This window comes from Synchiropus splendidus, chromosome 9 (assembly GCF_027744825.2).
Source record: "Synchiropus splendidus isolate RoL2022-P1 chromosome 9, RoL_Sspl_1.0, whole genome shotgun sequence".
In the NCBI taxonomy this organism is placed as follows: domain Eukaryota; kingdom Metazoa; phylum Chordata; class Actinopteri; order Syngnathiformes; family Callionymidae; genus Synchiropus; species Synchiropus splendidus.
Window position 1 is genome coordinate 9,451,989 of NC_071342.1, and position 21,390 is coordinate 9,473,378.

At 42.0% G+C, this 21,390-nt stretch overlaps 2 protein-coding genes across 2 annotated transcripts; both read left to right on the forward strand.

The window, feature by feature from the left end:
• Positions 1-408: 408 nt before the first annotated feature.
• On the forward strand, positions 409-5,429 carry si:ch73-52p7.1 (uncharacterized protein LOC100321084 homolog). The gene is made up of 2 exons (XM_053875413.1): positions 409-445; positions 2,682-5,429. Exon 2 carries the CDS (start codon positions 2,745-2,747, stop codon positions 3,501-3,503), a length of 759 nt encoding a protein of 252 aa, XP_053731388.1. The 5' UTR covers positions 409-445; positions 2,682-2,744; the 3' UTR covers positions 3,504-5,429.
• A 14,789-nt stretch (positions 5,430-20,218) lies between these two features.
• olig3 (oligodendrocyte transcription factor 3) lies at positions 20,219-21,090 on the forward strand. The gene has a single exon (XM_053875597.1). It carries the CDS (start codon positions 20,272-20,274, stop codon positions 21,088-21,090), a length of 819 nt encoding a protein of 272 aa, XP_053731572.1. The 5' UTR covers positions 20,219-20,271.
• The last annotated feature ends 300 nt before the right edge of the window (positions 21,091-21,390 follow it).

The following is a 21,390-nucleotide window of genomic DNA, read 5'->3' on the forward strand; positions in this document are numbered from 1 at the left end:
GTGAAAACTCATTTTGCTCACTTGTGACATTTTCTCAATTTCAGTTACAACTATATATATATATATATATATATATATATATATATATATATATATATATATATATATATATATAGTTGTAACTGAATTTTTTTTTTCCTTGTGACACCAGTGAGTTCATTGCCCTAATCTGCCTTAACAGAAACAGTTAAGAATTAATTATGATCTTTATTCAAGCAGTGCTCTCAATACTCCACTGCATACAACATGAATCTTGAAAAAAAAAAACATTTTTAACAAGCATGTTAGAGCCCTCTCTGAACACCACACAAACCCTTCCAGCTTGAATGTGAGTCACAGCTTTCCCTGTGGAAACATCCCACATCCTGACGTCGACTGGAAATGTGATTTCCCTTCCCATCGCAGCCTCATACTGACACATTCAGCTTTTCAACGCTTACCAGAGGTGAGTTTCCTGCCAGAACTTCTCTCGATTTTCAAACTAAGGATTATAATTCAGCCTCCGTTCCTCGAGCTTATCGTCTTATTGCATTCAAATAGTTTCAGCATTAATGGTTTTTCTGTCTGTTATGTAATAGAAAGACTCTTGTGACCTTGTAATGAACTTTCTGTGGGCTAATGTTTGTATGAGTTCCATAAGTACTCTGTTACTGAATAAATAGTGTTGCATGGTGTTAACTGTTTGTCTAAAATCTTCACAGTGTTTCACCAAAACTATTTTTGATTCGCGCAGTTTAAACATGGCTCCACATTTGCTGTACATATAAATTCTTCCATTTGCTAATCACATGAAAACCTTTGTTATTTTTGTGGACATTATATAACATTCAGGAAGTGGGATTGAAACACTGGCTTGACAGCAATGGAAGAGTAACTAAGCCCACAGATGTTCTTCTGTATGTCTCAAGTCTTCAAGTTGGAATTTTTTGTACTAACAGAGAACTTCCTCTTGATCCTGGACCCAAAAAGTCCATTGACCTTTAACCTTCTGCATTAATGCTCACCTGTTGTTGATGGCTGAATCGATATTTCATATGTTGTGCAATGTATTGTCCAGGGACACCATGCTATTGCGTCACATCTGATGATCACATCTATTGCTGGGAAGTTGGGAACGCCCAAAATAATTTGTTTGCTTTCAGTTCTCACAGTGTATTTTTTATTCAAGGCCAGAAGAGGAATGTAGCGGTCAGCTGTGTCCAGGCAAACCAGAGTGTCTCCTCTACTATTACTGCCAAATCAGGAAGTCTGCAGGCTTTCATGAAAGCTGGGACATAAAACAATGTTTTCCTTGGACTAGAACCGTTTTAGCGAAATTATAGCCCCTTCTTTTGTGTGTTCAGTTCCAGCTGGAAACTTTGAAGGATGCGCTTACATTTGACTGGAAAACGCTTTTGAGTTTTGATGAACTTGTCAGTCTGATTTAGGCCACCCAATAAATGTTTTCATGTTATCATTTACATTAAGAAGAGCTTCCGGGGGATAGATGAACGCCACAGTGGGAGGGGAAAAAGCAGTGATAAGAGATTTGCTTTGAGATGACCATAGTGTACAAGGACACACGAGGACAAAGACTTCCCAAATGTGTTTGTAATACATTCTGATATTTCCAAGTTTGTATTGAAATACTGTAATTGTCTTGCAGTAACTCATTTTGAGTATAAAGATATTTGTATTTTCTACTGTAAAATGTATCATTGCTATGATTTGAGGATCAATCCCCTGCTTTTAATTTGAATTTCACTTTTGGTTTTGAACCTTGAGTTTTCGGTGTTTTTCCTCCACTCATCCTTTTGTCCCAGATATTTATTGACACGTTTTGGAATAATGGAAGGTATGGCATTTACAATACGATATGTTTGCTTTAAAATATTGTGCCTTTTGGCAGCATTAATGAATTCAACACATTTTCCATTGTTGTCCATATCAGATGGATCATTTTTAGCTAATACACAACTTGTTTCTAAACTAACTACATGAATAAACGGTACCTAAAACATACAGTAATCAATATACATTTAATTAGACGTGTGCCTACGTTAAAATTATATTTAAACCACGTCTTTTTTACTTTCTTCAGCACTTACAAATACAAGTTGTGAAGATAGTTGCTAAGATTTAATTGAATTTCCCACCACTGAGCTCGATGTACTGACACACAGCGACTTTTCAGGAGTTGTTTACGTCTCACTGTGTAGCACATTAGACACACCTGCTGACATCTAGTGGTTAAATAGAAGACTGCACTGAAAGCAACGTGCGGGAGAACTGAGAGGAAGTATTACATTCATTTGTGTCGTAATTCATAATTCATAAGACAAATCGTGATCATTTTTTACAACTTGGTTAATTGTTTCAATTGCTTATTCAATTGTGAATTGTTTATTTGAATGCCTGTCTCAGTATCCTGTATATAGAAGCGTGAATAATGAACGCCATCAAATGTTCAACTTCCCCTCTGAGTTTAAGATTAAAAGTAAAGAGCTACAGCAGCTTGAGTTGGTCGGGAAGAGTGTATATATATATATATATATATATATATATATATATATATATATATATATATATATATATATATATATATATATATATATATATATATATATATATATATATATATATATATATATATATATATGATCTTGAATGAAAGTCTAAAGCTGTTCATCTCCTCCTCCCAGGTCTCTAAGACAGAACATGGAGTCCCTCAAACTGCCAACCATGTGACCTCGACTTCAACAGCGATGGCCACCATCAGGCCCCCTGTTCCGCTGCTTTGCATCCTGCTGTGTGTCTGCGTGGCTCTGCAGCGCTCAGACATGCGTTTGACCTACGTGACCCACAACAGTTTCTTCTACTACTCCTGCACTCAGGAACCTCCGCCCTGCAGCATTTCCTCTCTGACCGAGTGCAGATGTAAGGATATCACTCTCTCCATGCTGCAACGTCCACAGTCCCACTCCTCTCCTGTCTTCAGGATGAGGCGCTTGACAGTTTGGTACACGTCGCCTTTGAACGCAGCTCGACTGCTGAACAACTCTGAGGTGAGGCACCTGTCGCTGGTCCACTGTGGTCCACCCAGAGACTCCTACAGATCAGTTGTCCTGGAGGGACACTTTGCTGTGCAGCACTTGGAGAGGCTGAGTGTCCTTCACCTGCAGCTGGAGTCCAAAAAGAACAGAGACTCCGATAACAAGGCTCATCTGGACTCAAACACCTACTTGGAAGTGAATGAAGGAGCGAGCAGACACAGTGGTGATCCATCTGAGGACAGCTCCTCGCCCCAGATCCAAGACATCTACCTGGGCAGAGAGATGGGAGCAGAGCACCAGGAGCAGGCCCGACTGGGAATCATCCACAGCTCAGTGCTGGAGTGTGCTGCTTCCATGAAGGTCTACACTGTCCAGACTCACATAGACAGTGATGGGGTTCTGCCCTTCCCTGACCTTAAACTCCCCAAACTACCACAGACATCAGTCATTTATGTTAGCTTCGTTTATTAAAATGTGAAGTAGCAATGCTGGACTGATGCTGGAACTGAAGAGATAATTTGTTTCTAAAACGGAACCAAGTGAAATTTGCTCGCACTTGTTCATCTGTTTATATTTTATGTGTAGTTCCTCTAGTGTGTGGGTCTTTCATGACTTCATAAACACATAACTAAACGCATTGTGTGTATAGTAAATTAAAACAAAATTATATTTTATTGATGAAAAACGCACAGTGGAATAATCCATAATGTAATAATTTATTAAAACAATTAATAATAATTTTAATGAATTAATAAAATTTGTAATTGTAACTGTATATATGCTCCTTCCAATCTTGCCTGTATTTTTGCCATCGGTACTTGTATGTGAAACGGTTCATGTAATGGCCACAAGATGGTAGTAAAGAACAACATAAAGAGCCGCCCCAGTGTGCGAGACTTCAAGCAGGAGAAGAATGAAGTCCGCTTTCATCCGATTCATTTTTATGACATTATTATGCATTAAAAAAAAACTCATACATGACAATGTTCAGATCACATCTACAGTAATACAGTCAATATTGACTCAATATTGAACTGAGATTTGCCTTACAAACGAAAACGTCAGTGTTGCACCCTTGGTCCATGTAGGTGTAAGAAAAAAAAAACAAAAAACAAAAAAAAAAAAGATGTCCCTCTTGACTTGCAACGTTTAATGTCCCGTAATTGAAGCAAAAGATATCAGACGTGTGTGTGTCATTTCTCACTCTGTCATTTGTGGCAACACAGAGCTGCAAAAGAAACCAAAAGAAACCCAAATTTGGGAGTCATCAAATAGTTATTGTGTTTGTAGTGACTAATCACCACCGCACATTAATTACAGCGGCATAAATCAGCTCTAAACTGGGAGCACATTTGTCATTAACTGCGAGGGTCCAAGTGTATGTGTGTGTCTGTGTTTGCCGACACCTGCTACAGAGCCGCACATTTGCATGATAAACATGAATTCACTCTTGAATACACACTGATGCGGCCTGTTGATCCTGCACCTGACACACACACACACACTATTGAAGGTGAGCACAAGCATAGCTGTGAAAATGGAGGCTTGACCTTTGACCTCTGCTACTACACAAACCGCCGTGACGGAGAACCGGGAATCATTCGGGAGGTCCTCTTCCTCCCTGAGACTTAACCACCCTGCTGCCGTCTCCTCACCGGCAGTCGAGCAGTAAAACATTTTTATAATCAGACGTTATTGTTCGCCGCCTCCTTGTGGGAGATGCGGCCATGTTCATTTTTTAAAAGGGCAAATCAGCCATAATTCAGTTTATAAACTGCAGCGCGCTGGGGAGAAATGCCTGGATGAATATTCATTAGCGCGCGGCTGAACTGCCACGCCGGGTGATTCATTAGGCGTATGTAAATATCACTCACTTTAATTGCCCCTAAACTGACTCAACATAATGTTGTCATTAGCAAATTATTACTTATTTGTGATACTAATGGTACGGTACGGCGCCCGGTGCTGAGGCTCCATATATGATTGTAATGGCTGCTTTTTATCCACTGATGCTGACGGACCGCTGTCGCTGTCTGTGTGATCTGTGTAGTGGGTTTAAGAACAGCAGGTGTTGACCAAAGTGCTGTACAAATAACTTACTGGAAATAAAATGAAGTACTTTACTTGATAAAGGACATTAAAAATGACACTGGGAGTGTCTGTATGTGTCTGTGTTTGTTGGGATCTTAGCATTAACTACACTTTGGTCCTCTACATGTATTAGATTAGATTAGACTACGCTGCCGGTGAAATTTCATTTAATAATGATTTAACAGTTAAAGACATAAGAGGAAAGTGCAGAAATAGAGACAGAAAAACGAGCATCAGAACACAAATGAAATGTACTTAAAAAAAACAACAATAATGTGCAGAAATGTTCAAAATGTTTACATCAGTATGGGGGGAAAAAGCATGTCATAAAAAAAACAGTAAAGTCACATCTAGTGTACACACACACTTTTGCTACACTTAAAACTGTGTTTTTAATTTGCCATTTAACTCATTGATTTTCAATTCAATTTTCAATATTCTGTTTCTTTCTTTCTGGAGAAATTAATCCCCTTTATTTAAGTATTTTTTCCTCTGAACACATTATTTCGCCTTTAATATGTAAAGCAGCTAGTTTTTGTTCCAGACCTATACATGCTTTCTTGTATAGTTTAAATGCGAGATTCTCTTCATTTGAAAAAAAATTAAAAAAACAAAACTTTTCTTGTCGGTTCTTTTGTTGATTTCAACTATTTGTCATGGTGCTTTGTTTATTCCTAATTTAGCACATTTACTCAGACAAATTAGTCCCAGTAAAGCCAGACTGAATCACCATTTGATTTTACGTTCCTTCTAAGGAACATATTGATCCATAATTCCAAACAGAAACGTATGATCCGCAACCGTTATTTGGCTTTTCATCTCAGTTTCTTCCTTAGTGCTTTGAGTCCAGCTGAAACTTTGCAGAGTCGATGTTCCAAAGCAAAATCCCTTGCTGTCAGTCACAGTCTGCCCAGCGTGACGTGGCCTGGAGTTGTTTTATTGAGGCAGCAGCAGTTTGAAACAACAACAATGACAAAACAGCCCCACAAACCGGAGGGAAGGAGGAGATAAATAATGACTGTGTGTGTGTGAGTGTTTGAGCGCAGGCGTGTGTGTGCGCGTGCCAGTGTGTGCATCTGTGAGAGAGTGCGAGGGAGCTAATAAAGTAACGTGATGGATGATCTTCTCTCTCCCAGAGGGACCAGCACCATGTAAATTGGCCCACACAATGCATTATGGATAAGGCAGTTGAGATTATAGCTTGTTAATGTGCTCAGCCCCTCCCCTCTCCTCCACCCTCACCCCACCTCCTCGTCTTGTGATTCACTCGGGCACTTTTTGTCCCTCTGCTCCGGCTCAGGCACCGACATGGTCACCTCATTGTGGAGGCGCGTGGGTCTTCAGGGCGCAGATGGAGCGGAGAGAAAAGGACTGTCTCTTGTATATAACACCCCACGAAAAACTCTGCTGACTCTGAATAGATGAAGCTCTCAACACTCGCTGGTGTCTGAGGACCATTTATCAGCTCCTGACCATCACTAATTACAGTGTCGGAGCTCTGACACGCCGCATGGTTTTGGTTTCATCTCTTCCACTCACATTCATCAAATCTGTGATCCTGACCTGAACAGCAAGTCAACAAAAGACTAGCAGGCTGCTCACACACATCAGTCCTCTGCGCTCTCCCTGTGCATTCACCTCATCTATCCATAACAGAAAATAGTCTCATTCTACACAACTGAACATGTCGGATTCCAGGACTGTGCCCTGAACACCGCCGCCCTCCTCTCCTCCATCACCATCTGGTTATCTGCTGCAGCGCTCTCAGGCTGATAAACCTGCCTCATCTGGTCATCAGGGCAGAACTGCAGTTTCACTTTTCAACTGCTTCCTAACAAACTGATCAGCAGCACAAACTTGTTATTCTTTATGAATGCTCTCCACTCCTTTCTGTTTTCAACTAACAAACCTTCCACCCACATCTGGGTGCTTTTCACCCAATATTAATATCCATTTATTTTATCTATTTAATGAGGTACTTTTTAGGATCTGAAATATCATTGATATCTTTTACATTCAATTAAGTTCGGTCGGACACCAGGTGGCACTAGCGTTCCACATGAAAGTTGACTTCCGCTAAATCCAGAACAGATCAAAACTGCGATGGCCTTCTCCTTGTGCCTTTATGAATATCACCCCCATTTCACTGAAATCTGTTTTTGTTTTGCTTAACACGCTCATCCATTGACAAAACATCAAATGTTTAGACACTGAGATGTTCCACACTACAGTATCATCGTCCAATGTTTGACTGACGGAGAGTTTCAGCCCTATTCAGAGTGTCACCTGTCTATTTTCCAGAATCTTGATCCATCCGGACCCTAACCTACATCTTGAAAATGAAGTATATGAGCTAGCTGAGAAGAATTTCATTCAGTCAGTAGTGCGTTGATACAGTAATTGACAGCATGGAATGCAAGAGAAATCGTGAGAAAAGTTGGTAGTTTCTTTATTATTTTAATTTTGCAGGGTTCAAATGCAAGCTACTCCTAAGGGGCAGTGTTGCATTCTTCTAAAATACCTGGCCCATCTTTTTCACGTTACACTTTAAGTCACACATCATCATTTTAAATGAAAATTACTTCAAATCTGTGTTTTTTAATAGATATCTGGAAGGCGAAATATAGTGAGGCAAGTTGGAATCAGAATTCAGAGCAAAGTCCTCCAGTGTGGCGTAAAGTTTGGTCCATGAGTGACGGACAGCCAAGAGAAGCAGTTTGTCAGCAGCAGCCAGGGCTGTGGACATATGTCTCCTCCCTCCCTCTTCCACACCACGCCACCCCCCTAGTCCTCCTAAGAGGGTGCCAACCCCCTGCCACTTTCCCTTGTCCCCCTTTTAACTCCCTCGTTCTTGCCTCCCTCCATCTCACAGACCTGTCCAGGGACTGGTCAGGCCATCTGTTGACGCCCGATCAGAGTGGCAGCTTCTGCCGCATCACTATGTGGCGAGCCTGGTAACTAACCCGCAGTCTGTGTTCGGCCGATGGTGGGCATCCTCTGACAGACAGCTCCTCAAATATGTGTCCAAGCATTTTGTGTGTGTGTGTGTGGGGAGGGGGGAGTATCCATTGAAGCGCCACATTTGGTCTTAAAGGACTAAAATGCTGATTAAAATGAAGCACACATGTATTTTTAATGAGAATACAGCACATTAAAGCTGCATTAATATTTAAAACACAAAAGAATGTTTACTATGCCACAGAGTTTCTCTGAAATGACTGTAGAGTTATGAAAACTTTAGCCAGGTTGCTCTACTTTGCGTCACCCATTGCTGCGCCACATCCCAACCTCTGGCCCCATCTCATTGGGTCCCAGAGTCAGGTGGGGGGATAGTGGTGATGTGACTCCCAAGACCTCACATAGTGATTCTCTTCAAGTGACTTTTATGACCTACACTGCCCTCCACATTGACGCAGTTTCAGGAGAGGTTGGCACACACATATCGTATAGGCCTTTATGTGGCATTCCTCCTTACGGAAGGTGCCGCCAAAGTGACCGTGACTGAAACGCACGGCAGATTGCGGTGCTTTAGATACATGGTGTCAAGATATGCCATGGAAGTGAGGACATGTGCTTCAGTTAAAAGCCTGATGCATCAATATACAATGCAAAATTCACTTTAAGATAGTTGCAACTTTGCCTTTCAATGTTGTGGTTGCCTTCTGTCTCACATCTGTCAATGGTCCATAAATAGTTCATCTTGTCTGAGCAGTGTTCTAAGTGTTTCGCCACCAAAACCTCACTAAACAAGAACCAGAAACTGAGGACAACAATACTCATGCTAGTTTCTTATCGATTCTTTCATGTTTTCCCATGGTTCTGATGATCACAGCGTGTTTTCTCCACTTGGTGCTTTCACTGGCGATACATAAAAACATTTGGTTTTGAAAAGTGAATTACAGTTTGATTCAATTTTCTATTTCATCCTGACAATCCTAGCGTGGACTTGGATGGTCTGACGGTTGCATTTGCCTGATCAGGGATCTGTGTGTGTGTGCCTGGTTGGTGGGTTGGACCCATTACAACGGGTCATCTCTCTTCCATGGAGAGTTTTCACGGCTGTGAAGCGGATTAGGAGCGAGCGGAGCAGAGAAGGAGAAAAGATTATGACCAAGAGAGGAGGGAGGAAGTCTGACAAACACAAAAAGAGAGAGAACTGGCATCAACACTTTGGTCGGTGGATAGTAGCTGGCACAAGTTACAGTGACGTTGAGCCGGCCGACACACAAGCACATCTGGGTTTTAAGACAGGAGATGTGTAGTAAAGCAGAAGATGAAGCAGGTGAAAGAGAGACCAAGACACATGACAACACACAAGTGTTCGCTACTTAATGTAGGAACACGGCGACTCCTCGTCTCATCGAGAGGCTGAAATGGTTCAGGTGAGTGCTATCTACTGGGGCTCAGCATCAAGGACGATTTTCTACACACGCATTGATAAACAACTGAACTGAATAAACGTACGATCCGTTCGGCGAGCAGGTTGTGTCGCTGGGTCAGAGACAGGAGCGGAGGGCGGTGTGTACGAATAACAAAGGGTGTGCACAAGTCGTGGTCAAATTTGGAATCTCTCCCAAATTAAATTTGAGACTGAATGATTCCACAGTACCTCATGTATACTTCATGTGTACTTCATCTGTACGTTATAGTTTAACCACAGCGTCAACACTTAAGATTAAAAGCTTCATTTCAAAAATAAAGTTTCATGAAGTTTAACTTTCTTCACATTATGGAAAACAGTGGGCCCCAGAATACTGTACTTGTGTTTTTAACATGTTTTGTATACTCAAGCAAGGATTTGGATTTTTGCTTTTAATTTAATTCCACTACCTGTAATCCAATTCAACATCATATCGCAGCCAAGTTTATTCAAATTTCAATGGTACAAATGAATTGAAATGATATTAGAAGGACTCAGAAGGCAATTCACTTTATCCAGTCAAACATGTTACATTTCTATGAGGTCAATTTTGCTGCCACTTTAATAAACTTCTAAAATATAAATAAAATATCTTGGGAAAATATTGTTTTGTAAAATGAATTTGAGTGGTGCCATGTTTTTAGTATTCCTTAAATGTTTAACAATTAAAAAAGTCTGCACAACCATGCCTGATTTTCAGGAAATCTAAACTATTAAAAAAATAATCGCCCAAGCACTGCTGCCTGAGTGGTCACATTTCTATGAATTTCTCTTTCCATCCAATGTAATTTTTTAAATATATAGTCTTAAAATCAAAGACAATATCAAACTACTTAAGTGAGAATGTAGATCAGCTAGCCCCTACTTTTGTCATAAGATTCAGATGTTCATAGCCATGTGCAAATGTGTTTTCACCCCTTATTTTAGGGTCATGATCTTATGTCCAATTTGAAGCACATGCATTTTCACTTGCTCCACATGCAAAACCCATGAAAAGTGAAGCCATAATCTGGTGTAGATACCAAATCTGTCCGCTTACCAATGGTATCCCCGGGGATGATGGCGTCACATCTGGCATGTACGATGAATGAAATTGAAATGAAGGATTTGATGCCACATTCTACCATATGCGTAACATTTATACCCACGAATTAGGAATTTTTCAACTCATCACCAGACAGTTATGCACCTTTGAAGATATTTTATTCATCTGTCGGGGGAAAATGTGCGTCCATGAAGGAACCTCTACTGAATTGGTCCAACACTTCCAGGTTTGCCGAACTGCACCTCGTGATTAGTTGACATGTACAGGGTATTGTTTTCCCTGGCAAATGAATAAAATTATCTTCAGATGTGAACAATAAAAACAATTTACCATCTTCATTACTCTTGGTATTGTTAGCGATCTTTGCAGTTGTGTCGCTGATCTGAGAGCCACCCAGTGTGTCCGCTAATGTCAGAGGGAAATGAACTCTTACCTCTGTATTTAAACAGGTATTGTTCGATGAAGAACTGCGAACCTTTGTCGAATTCTGAGGCTGGTGTGGCAGACAGGGTTTCTGCCAGCCTGTGCACATCTGTAAATCTCTTATTATTTCAGGAGCTGGTGGAGGGACTGTGTGTATTCCTTTGTACCGTTCACTGTAATTCTGTACGTAGAGTCACATGGCAGCGTCTCAAAACAGAGGGGTCTTCTTCAGAGTCAAACTCCAGTCTGTGAGTTGATTCATTTTATTGGCCTTGTTTCGACCTGCACAAGCAAATGAGGAGCTGCCATGGTTCTGAACTTTACTCAGTTTTGTGAAATTCTTCTGCGTTTTTTTTTTTTTTTTTTTTCCAAATGAAGACTTTTTGCTGATGAATGGAATGGCCCCAGTTGAGGTTTCATTTATGCAATTAGTTTGAACTATGGTGCTCACAGTGCAACGGCGCACACACCAAAGAACCAGCCGCCAGTTGGTCTTAAAGAGGCAAAATTCCTCTGCAGCGCTTTCTCTCCATCGTAAAGCGTCTGCCGTTAAAGTAATGTTTTTTCAATCCGTCTGCTCTTCCTGACATTTCCAGATAATGCCAGCGTTAGCTTGATTTGGGGGGATTTGCGCACCATATGCTGCTGAGTTAAACACCTACATTTAGGCTCTGCAGTCACTAATCCCTGCGTTATTGGAGCTTGTTTATCTAATGGGCCTGTTAATGTTATTTATTGTGAGTTTGCCCGCGATCCAGTTCCTCCATGCATGCTAAGGAGACGGACATAAGATATGCAAATGCTAACGTTGACTTAACTTCACAGCAGTAAAACCAGCATTTGCATTTGATGTAGCACATAATAAACTGGTTATTAGCATTTTAAATGCGTCAAACAAACTTGAAAAATGTGTCCTGAGCCGGCACGTTGTTATTATTGCTGTCTGCAGTCAAAACACACATGCCACACATGCATGCGAACACGTACAGCAAAGAGCGAGGCAACATAAATATCAAACCGCTGTTCGCCGAAGTGAACCGGTGTCAGCAGGCGAAGAGTCGCAGGACAGATGATGGGCTTGATGAAGTTCTTTCTTTCCTCCTGCCCCATAATCTCTCTCTCCGTGAGGTGAAATATGCTACAAATTCATTCAGCTAATGATTCATCCCTCAGGCTCCTGAAGTCAAGGTCTGGTTTAAAGGTTTGACAAAGGCGCTGCAGCACATGGCGGAAGTTAAAACTGTGCTGGGGATCAGTGTTCACCTCTGAGACTGATGATGATCCCTTGCCATTCATCATTTCAACTCATGCATTCATTCCTATTCAGTTACGGAAGAACTACTATTTTCTTTAGTAATTTCAACACTGCCTTTTTAGGTGTCAGACAGACAGGCGGCTGGACAGAGGTGGACGGTCGGACAGACAGGTGGCTGAATGGATGGATGGACAGACAGATTCAACCATGGCATTTAAAATTGAACATTTACAGTACTGATACCTAGATAGGACAATAGAAAGACCTCCTATGGTTGTTTACATTAGTTTGAGGCTTGCTTGGAAGCTTTGTTTCACATTTTTAGTGAGAGTTGGACTCAAAATCATATTGTTACAACTGTCCATTATGCAGGGAAGACCACCAAGCTGCTCTCGCCCACCTAGTCTGGCTAAAAACATCCGGGTGTTGCACTTTTTCATTGGCCGAACAGCTGAATAATATGAGTCAAGGAGTCATAGTTTATTACTGTAAATATGTTGAACTGCTAAAATTTCAGATTTAACATCTCAGTTTGTTCATTGATGACATTATGGTTTACACTACCATGTTATGAAGTTGGAAAGAAACACTCACAGTGAAGATCAATGATTCTGGGCTAGAACATTTTCACCCATTCTCCTCCACTGGATTGGAGATGAATATCGTGTCTTAGATTTGTTTTTTATCCCCTGTTCTATATAGTCTAAATTTAATCTTTTTTTGAAGACACAACAATAAAAAGCAAACAACAAATGAATTATTTTGATAGTATTGTTCATTTATTTTTGGGTGCAAAGTGAGCTGAGCATGTCGGGACATATGTGGTGATGCTGGTTGTTTAGTTTGGAAAAATGACCGACTTAACTACACTAAATGAAAGGTGGATATTCCGTGTTAAACAAGTATGTGTACAGTATAAGCTGGAGAACAGAAATATACCTCTATGAGAAGAGCTAGATTTGGTTGTTGCCTTACTTTAACTTTGACCAGCTACAATTCTCACTTGACCGTCTCTAACCATGCGCTGCATCCGTTCCATCGTGCCCTCCCTGCAACATTAAGCGTGTAAAATCTGACAGTAGAGACGTCGGAACGTCATTCATGCTGCATGGCAGCAAATTAAATAAGTGCAGCTTATGTGCCATTTCCCTTGTTACGCAGAGACACTCAGAGCGGGTGAGAACGAGCTCAGAGCGCCGGAGGAGAGCAGTCTGAATTGGTTTTTCATTAGCAGCTAATGATAATCTCTCCAACAGTAACCCTGCAGGCGGAGCTGATTCTGTCGATGGAGAAGGTAAAGCAGACATGCTTGCACTGCTTTGAATCCACGGCCTGAATCTGTGGTTCCACCGTGTCCTCACTGGCCATGAGCGATCAATTAAAGATCCACAGAACGGATCTGGCCACACACATGCAGAACACATCGCTCACGTCTTGCATTTGAATTCCCTCGCTCTCTCTCTCTCAAACACACAAACATACTTGCTTTCATTCTCGGTTTGCTGGGACCCCCACCTCATTTTCTGGTCATGTGCACCCATTGCGAGGGGGCGACACAGACACAAAGTGACACAGGGAGCAGGGCGGCGAGCAGAGGAGGGCGTGCTGGAGCTGCGGCGTGAAAGGAGACGATGGGAGGTGTCTGATTGTCCTGCAATGAAAAGGACAGTTAAAAGGAGAACCATGTTGCAAAAGCTGGTGGGCTGCACTGGTTAACTGGTGTGTGTTTCTGTGTGTGTCTGTGTCTATGTAATGGACTGGAGACGGAGGTAATGGTTCACATTTCAATTGTGAGGATCCACCTAATTAACTGAGGGGTTTCAATCTTCTGCTTTTTTTTTGTTCCAAATAAATACGGTTGAACACAATTTTAACACTGAAGTCAACTCCCCAATACTAAAACAACGTGAAACACTCAACAATCTGCAGTGAAAGTATCACTTTAGTTGACAAGAAGCTTTGCTTGATCATTCTGGTTGATCTTACACGTTTGTAAATGTTTAAGGGTGTGACATTCACCTGGTAGGTTGATGTATCATTTAACACCCCTACCATCCAACTGCATTGATCTGTGCTCGGCAGGTTGGCTTTTTGACCCGAATATCTATCTGAAACCATTTAATAATGAATAATCGATTGTGTTCTTGTTGGATTTCCTCATTAGAGACTTTCAATAAATGATCAGAAACACGTAAAGCGTCACTCGATTGACTTGGACTTCCTGTGACGGTGACATCACAATGTCATCGCAACACTCCAGCAGTAAACACAAGCTGCGAGGAACGAGCAAACCACCCGGTCCAATGTTGGGGAACATTTTTACTTTTGCAAGAACAAGATGCTGATATGTTGCGGTGTGATGGATTTGTAAACACGACCAATCTTTCCAACCGACCGTCACAGCTGTCACCACTTAAATATGAGTGTTCATTTTTAGGAGAGAAGGTTTAACCACCGTTCCCTTAACCTGAAGAAATTTTTATTTTGCTATTTGAATTGTGTCTTTACTTTCGGAAAACATTAACTGGAGTAGTTCTTTTTGTTTTTCTATGTAGAAATATTACAGTTTGCCTAAAAATCAAAGGCGCTAGCTTAATCTGTCCAGGTTGAATTATCATTCACCCTGGTTGATTTATTTTATATGACTTGTGTAGAGGTTGACTTGCTGTGAATTCAATCTCAGGTGTTGTTAGCGCTTTTCTTCCCGAATAAAATGTGAATGCGATTTATATTTGACTTTATTCTGTTCAGGATAAATTTGTACTTGCTGGAAACAGGACGAAACCTGTTCATTATTGTTGCCACGCAAGTTAGAATTTTGGCTGAGAAAGCTCACGAATCGTATCGAGTCGTATCATTGAAAATGAACCAATATTGTCCTTTGATCATATCGGGTCCCTCAAACCATGATGTGAAATGAATCGTTGTTAAAATAAATCCTTACACCCTTATATACATTATTTCCAAAAAGGACAGGGTTATGTTCTGTACTATGTGTTGGGATCTAATATCAAAACATTGTGAAACCTGTAGTACAGTATAGATGAGAGGCTTAATTTAAGAACACCTTTTTAAAAAGGTAAATTAATGTCTGCTTCACAACACACATTTTAATAATAATAGCTGTTATGTAGCAGATCTTTTGGTGTTTCTCATCATTTCGTCATTTCAAACATTTGATTTTGGTGCTTAGTTCACTTTCGTTCATGGGGAATTTTTGCTTGTGCAGTGATATACGAACCACAGCATTAAGTTTTAGCATAAACATCACCAATGCAGTGCCAGAGTTTTCAGTATAACAAACGAAAAGCATTCATTTCAGATGTATCTGAGGAAGCAATGCAGTCATAAGAAAAGTCACATCTCCACTCATTAACAGCATAAACACATCATGATGAGAAAACAGACGCAGGCCACAGTAGAACTGTGGTGAGAACCTGGCAAACTTGTTTGGTAATTTGGGTTGTTGTTGCAGTGTACCGCAGAAGTCATTAAAACTGAATGAAATATGCATAGAATTAATGTATATGATGGTTAAGGGAAACTAAATGATGAATTTGCCTTCATAAAATCATCACTATCACTGAAAGAAAAGTCTGAAAAGCTTAAAAACTGTCGCAACCGTAATAATGAAAACACTTACAGTCATCTCAGGTGTCTGACACTTGAGTTTATAGTCACAAGGTGCACTGTGGATTCCCTCAGCCAGCATTTCACAAGCAAAATAAACAACCCACACCTCGACACACACACACACACACACACACACACGCACACAGCCCTGCAGATAATTAGCAGAAGACAAACGAATCTTCTAAAAAGCAGACAGTTATTTTCCCTGTGAAAAAAACTCACCATCAACAGGCCACATAGTCTTTCAAACACGTCCAGCCTGTGAGCAGTGAAGACATTAAAGAAGTTTTTTTTTTTCCATCTCCCCAAATCTACTTGTTTTCGCCTAATTAAGTCCAATGTCTTACAAGAACAAAAACAGCCCCACAAATATCAATTAGGCCCGGGACATTCATGAGGACGAGCTGTAATGAATGAAATGTGATTCCTTTGATCATCACGTTCATTAAAGGATCGCCGTAATGCCAAGGTTTGTTTATGTGGAAGGGAAGACAGAAATCTTATTGATAATCGCTTTCACCCGGACTTTAACTTCACTTGGGAAGTTCCTCAAACATTTATGGAAAAAGTGTGATCATTAAAAAAATGTGAGGAACAAAGTAACTCGGGGACTTTTTATGTTGAAGGCTTCACTCTGAGTTCTGAATGCACTCGGCCTCCATCTGCTCTTCAAATGCTTTGGCCCTTTAAAAATAGCTTTTTGTACTTCAATCTGTAGTTGGCTGGTGCCAACAACGTGCTGAACGGCTCCTTTTTTTTATAGCGATATGATTTCATTTTCCACTTTGAATAATAATAAAAATAAAAAACTAGGAAAACAAGTCAAATCCAACGCATGTTCCACTTGTGTTGACTATCCATTCAATGTGATGAAGAGTGACCTTGGCAGTCCTGGCTTCGACCTTGACCTCGTGTCGGCCTCCTCGTGTGCATTGTTTGCTGTAAAGCTCCCAAGTGGTTCACAGATGCAGAGATTTTGAGGCAAACCAGGGAAGTTCAGTCCCATCCTGCTTCAGCAACACCCCCATTCACTGTTTACTGCCATGAGCTGATTAGAGACGGGGGCTGGTGGCTGAGCCCACCCAGGAGAGAGACCTGGGCGTCACTCAGACCTCAGCCATCTCCTCCTCTACCTTTTCTACCAACCTCAGCCCAACCATAGTTGAAAATCAAAGTGTTTTCAGCTCCCTTGCGCAATAGGGGGTTCAAATCTTAAAATATTTTCTAGTAATTGTATCTGTCCCCACTTGATACATATATATATATATATATATATATATATATATATATATATATATATATATATATATATATGTATCCTGTCTTCAATGTCTTTAAAATCAGGTGCTGTTTATCACAGTTCTCATCAGGTTTTGCAGTCTGAAGGTTGTCGTGGTGTATTAAAAAAATAATAAAACAAGATTGGATTGAAAATGCTCATGCACTTTTACTTAATATTTTAACCTAACTTCATAATAATATATAAGAATTTAAGTAAAGGTGCCACTTGAACACTACTTTTGACTCATGCACTGCAATCCTTCCTTCTTAAAGTGGGGACGTTCGATAACACTCCTGTTTGCAAAAAATAAAAATATAGGTTTCAACCAAACTTGAACACAAACACAAGCCTCTGCTGTCTGCACTATTGCTGACCACATTTTGGTTTCTGTTAAGCTTGTAGTTGTACTGGCTGTTGCCCCATTATTATTATTATTTTTCCCAATAATCATGAAGTGACAGCCCCAGTCAGAGTGTTTGTTATCCTGATAATGTAACAGCATCATACGGACTTCAGCGCATCATCCAATCATTCATTACCATGAATACATTCCCCTGTTAATGGGAGGCTGAAGTCTGTCCCAGCTACTTAGTACATGAGGCAGTGGACGACCTCGACTCACGAGCACTCACACTGAGTCACAAATTCATCACCGTGTTTTTGAGGGAGGAAACTGGAGTGCTTGTGGTAGGAGCCAGGTCCTGGCTCCAAAGCAGCAGCTGAGGTGACATGGGTTTCACCTGGGCGCTCTGATTTCCTCCACATTGACATGGGTGAATTGAATTCACTGTTGATGGTGAACTATCCAGGGTGTCCTCCATCTCTTGTCCTGTGTAGCTGGGACAGGCAGCAGGATCATGAAACCATTCTGAAGGATTAAGTGGACGAAAGTAGTTTTTTCATTATTTTGCGTAAGACGTTTTCTTTTTTCATATTTTCGTGAGCATTTTCCCAATAAATTGCATGTCTTGGTGAAATATCAGTGAACTGGAAGTCAGCTGCTCAGGTTCCCTCTGAAGTTAAAGAAGAGCCAAAGATAAATAGAGCAGAAAAAAGAAGAAGAATGAGAAAGGCCATTAAAATGAACACATTAAAGGATGAAGAGTGAATGAATAATCACCTCCACTTAGACCAGTGTCCTAGTGGTGCAGAGATGTGGGCCCCAGACAGACACACATTCTCTAAACAGGAGTTGATACCTGACTCTCTCTCTCTCTCTCTCTCTCTCACACACACACACACTGAGCCTCCCTTCATTCACACATCGCTCCACATTGGCAGGATTAGGAACACTTTCTCTTGGGTGTGTGAGGAACCCCACACACAAAGAAACACTTGGGGACAGGATTAGTCGGCTTACAAGCGGATTCACATATGTCCAGTTCAAGCAATTGGTATTCAAAGCTTTACACTTCCAAATGCCACCAAGAGAGAGCAAAGGCGAGCAGCGCTTTTCTCTGCTCTGGCAGCACCTTTATGAGCTGGAGCTCTTTTGCTGGACCAACAATGAGGAACGTGAATACACATTTTTACTGTTGGGCCAGGGGGAGCGCAGGGGAATCTGACACGGACTTTATTAACGTGGGTTTGAAGTGCTGGGTGGCAGATGGAGGGAGGGATGGAGGGATGGACTGATGGATGGATGCAGAGGTGGTGGTCAGAGGAGTTATTGTTGGAGGTTTGGTTCTCCACTTCATCCCAACAAAACAGATCAGAGGAAGACTCTTCAGAGTGATGAAGAGCTCTCGTCTGCTGGGACTGACCTCGGCTACATCCACACGACGATGGTTTTTATTAGGAACACTTTTTTTCTGATTCACCATGCTAAACTATAATCTTAAATTTTTCAAATCTGTTACGAACAAAAATCTCATACTATCAGACAAATTTTTTTTTTGCATTTTTCTTGGATATGCCACATAGACACTAAAAAACAAAAGCTATGGCCAACAAAATCCAAAAAGGTTGTGACAGATTTGGCTGAGTTTTTGTATTGCCCTCTGAACCTTACCACAAACCATTGATCATAATGACAGCAAAAACACACACACACAAAAAATAAAAATAAAAAAGTACAATACAAAATTAAACGTTTTAATATTTTATCAATATGCCTTGCCTAAATAATATTTTAAAAAGAGGAGGAAAGTAAGGGACGAAGGAAGGAGGGCATGAAAGGAGGAAGGTAGAAAGGAATGACATCCACATTACAAACTTAAGTTATGTTTGGATGATCGGAATGCCGTGAAAATGATGAATATTGTTAATTATTGCTTTTTGTGATTGTTTCAATGACGTTTCATTAGTATTGTTAAAGCAAAAGGCAAGACCAGATTAACGAAACGAGACTCATTTGAAAAAATAGAACGACATAGAAAATCGTACTTGATAAATGTGTAAGCATGATTATTATTGTTATTATTATTATTGTTAGTTGCATTTCTACCTGTGGTCACAGGAGGGACCGGGCGCAGGTACAGCTATAATGGCCTGCGTGAGTTCGGTGAAGAGGCCTGTAGTTAACCGGAGGCCACGAATCTTCAAGTGGAGTCGCTTAGTCACTTGCGCTCATTCCCTCCGGCGAAGGGTGAAAGTGATTCTAGCGCGCTCTAACTGGCGTGTCCTCCCATGTGAGCTGCACGAGAGGTATCGTTTTTCTTGGAATTAAACGACGAATCCGTGCGTAAATGCGCGTCGCGCTCAACTGCCGGAGAAATAAACACCAGGGAAAAAATAAATACGAAACGAACCTTTCATGCCGAGGAGAAGAAGAAAGAGAAGGAGGGGGATCAGAGGAGGAGAAGAAGGGCGGCTCGCTGTGGCCCCCAGCATCGTCCTGACAATGGCAGTGAATGGTTGCGCACCGCGGTCAGTGGGACAGTCAAAGCTCCGCGCCCCCTCCTCTAAGTGGCGCGTCATCCTCCTAACTGGCTTCATGAATAGGAAAGGCGCTTTTGTGTGGCTGCGTGTATAAATACCCGCGACCAGGGTCTCCGTCGCCGCAGAGTTCCGAGTGAGAGAGAGAGAGACAGTGACAGACAGCAGGGAGAGAGAGCGAGAGAGAGACCTCCTACCCAAACATCCCTTAAAATGAATTCCGACTCCAGCGCGAGCAGCAGATCTTCCTCCCCGGACATGGACAGCATGTTTCTGCGAGAGCACCTGCACCACCACCACCACCAGGTCGGCTCCTCCGTCTCCTCCTCCACCAGCAGCGAGCAGCGCCAGAAGATGAGCGACCTCCTGCGCGCCTCGGAAGCCAAGTCCTCGTCGGTGGGTAGCAGCAGCAGCAGCAACAAGTACAAACTGAAGAAGCAAGTGACGGAAGAGGAGATGTTCCAGCTGCGGCTCAAGATCAACGGCAGGGAGCGCAAGCGCATGCACGACCTGAACCTGGCCATGGACGGCCTGCGGGAGGTGATGCCCTACGCGCACGGGCCCTCGGTCAGGAAGCTGTCCAAGATCGCCACGCTGCTTCTGGCCCGGAACTACATCCTGATGCTGACCAGCTCTCTGGACGAGATGAAGCGGCTGGTGGGGGAGATTTACGGAGGTCAGCATTCCGCTTTCCACTGCAGCACGGTGCCGGGCTCTCACGCCGGGGGACCTGCCGCCGCCGCCGCGGCAGCGCACCAGGTGCATCCTCTCCTCGGGAGCGCGCTCTCCTCTTCCACTACGTCCACCTTGTCGAGCGCGCTGCCCGGACTTACTTCGATCCGAGGGCCGCACAGCCTGATGAAGGGGTCCCCGGCCGCCCCCGCTCTCCAGCTGGGCACCGGCTTCCAGCACTGGGCCGGACTCCCATGCCCGTGCGCCATCTGCCAGGTCCCGCCGCCTCCCCCTCACATCCCCATCACCTCCGCCGGACTTACAAGACTCACAGCGGAGGGCAAGGACTCCCTGAAATGACGCGTAATCGACTGAAAACGCATGTAAATATGAAAAGAGGAGCTGCTGCATGTCTGTGTGTTTTTCATGTATGAGAAAATGACCATTCCCCTCCTTGTACCAAGGACTTTAACGCTCATGCAGCAGGAACTTTGAGGAGTTTGCATGAACCTTTTTATTCATTTGTAACCATTTTTGTGAAAACGAAGAATGATTTCTGTGCCTTGTACCAAGGATTTTTAAACCCATACTGATTTAAAAGTTACTTTGAGGTTTCCTTTTATGTTGTGGCTCGTGAACATCTGTGCACTGACTTCTGTT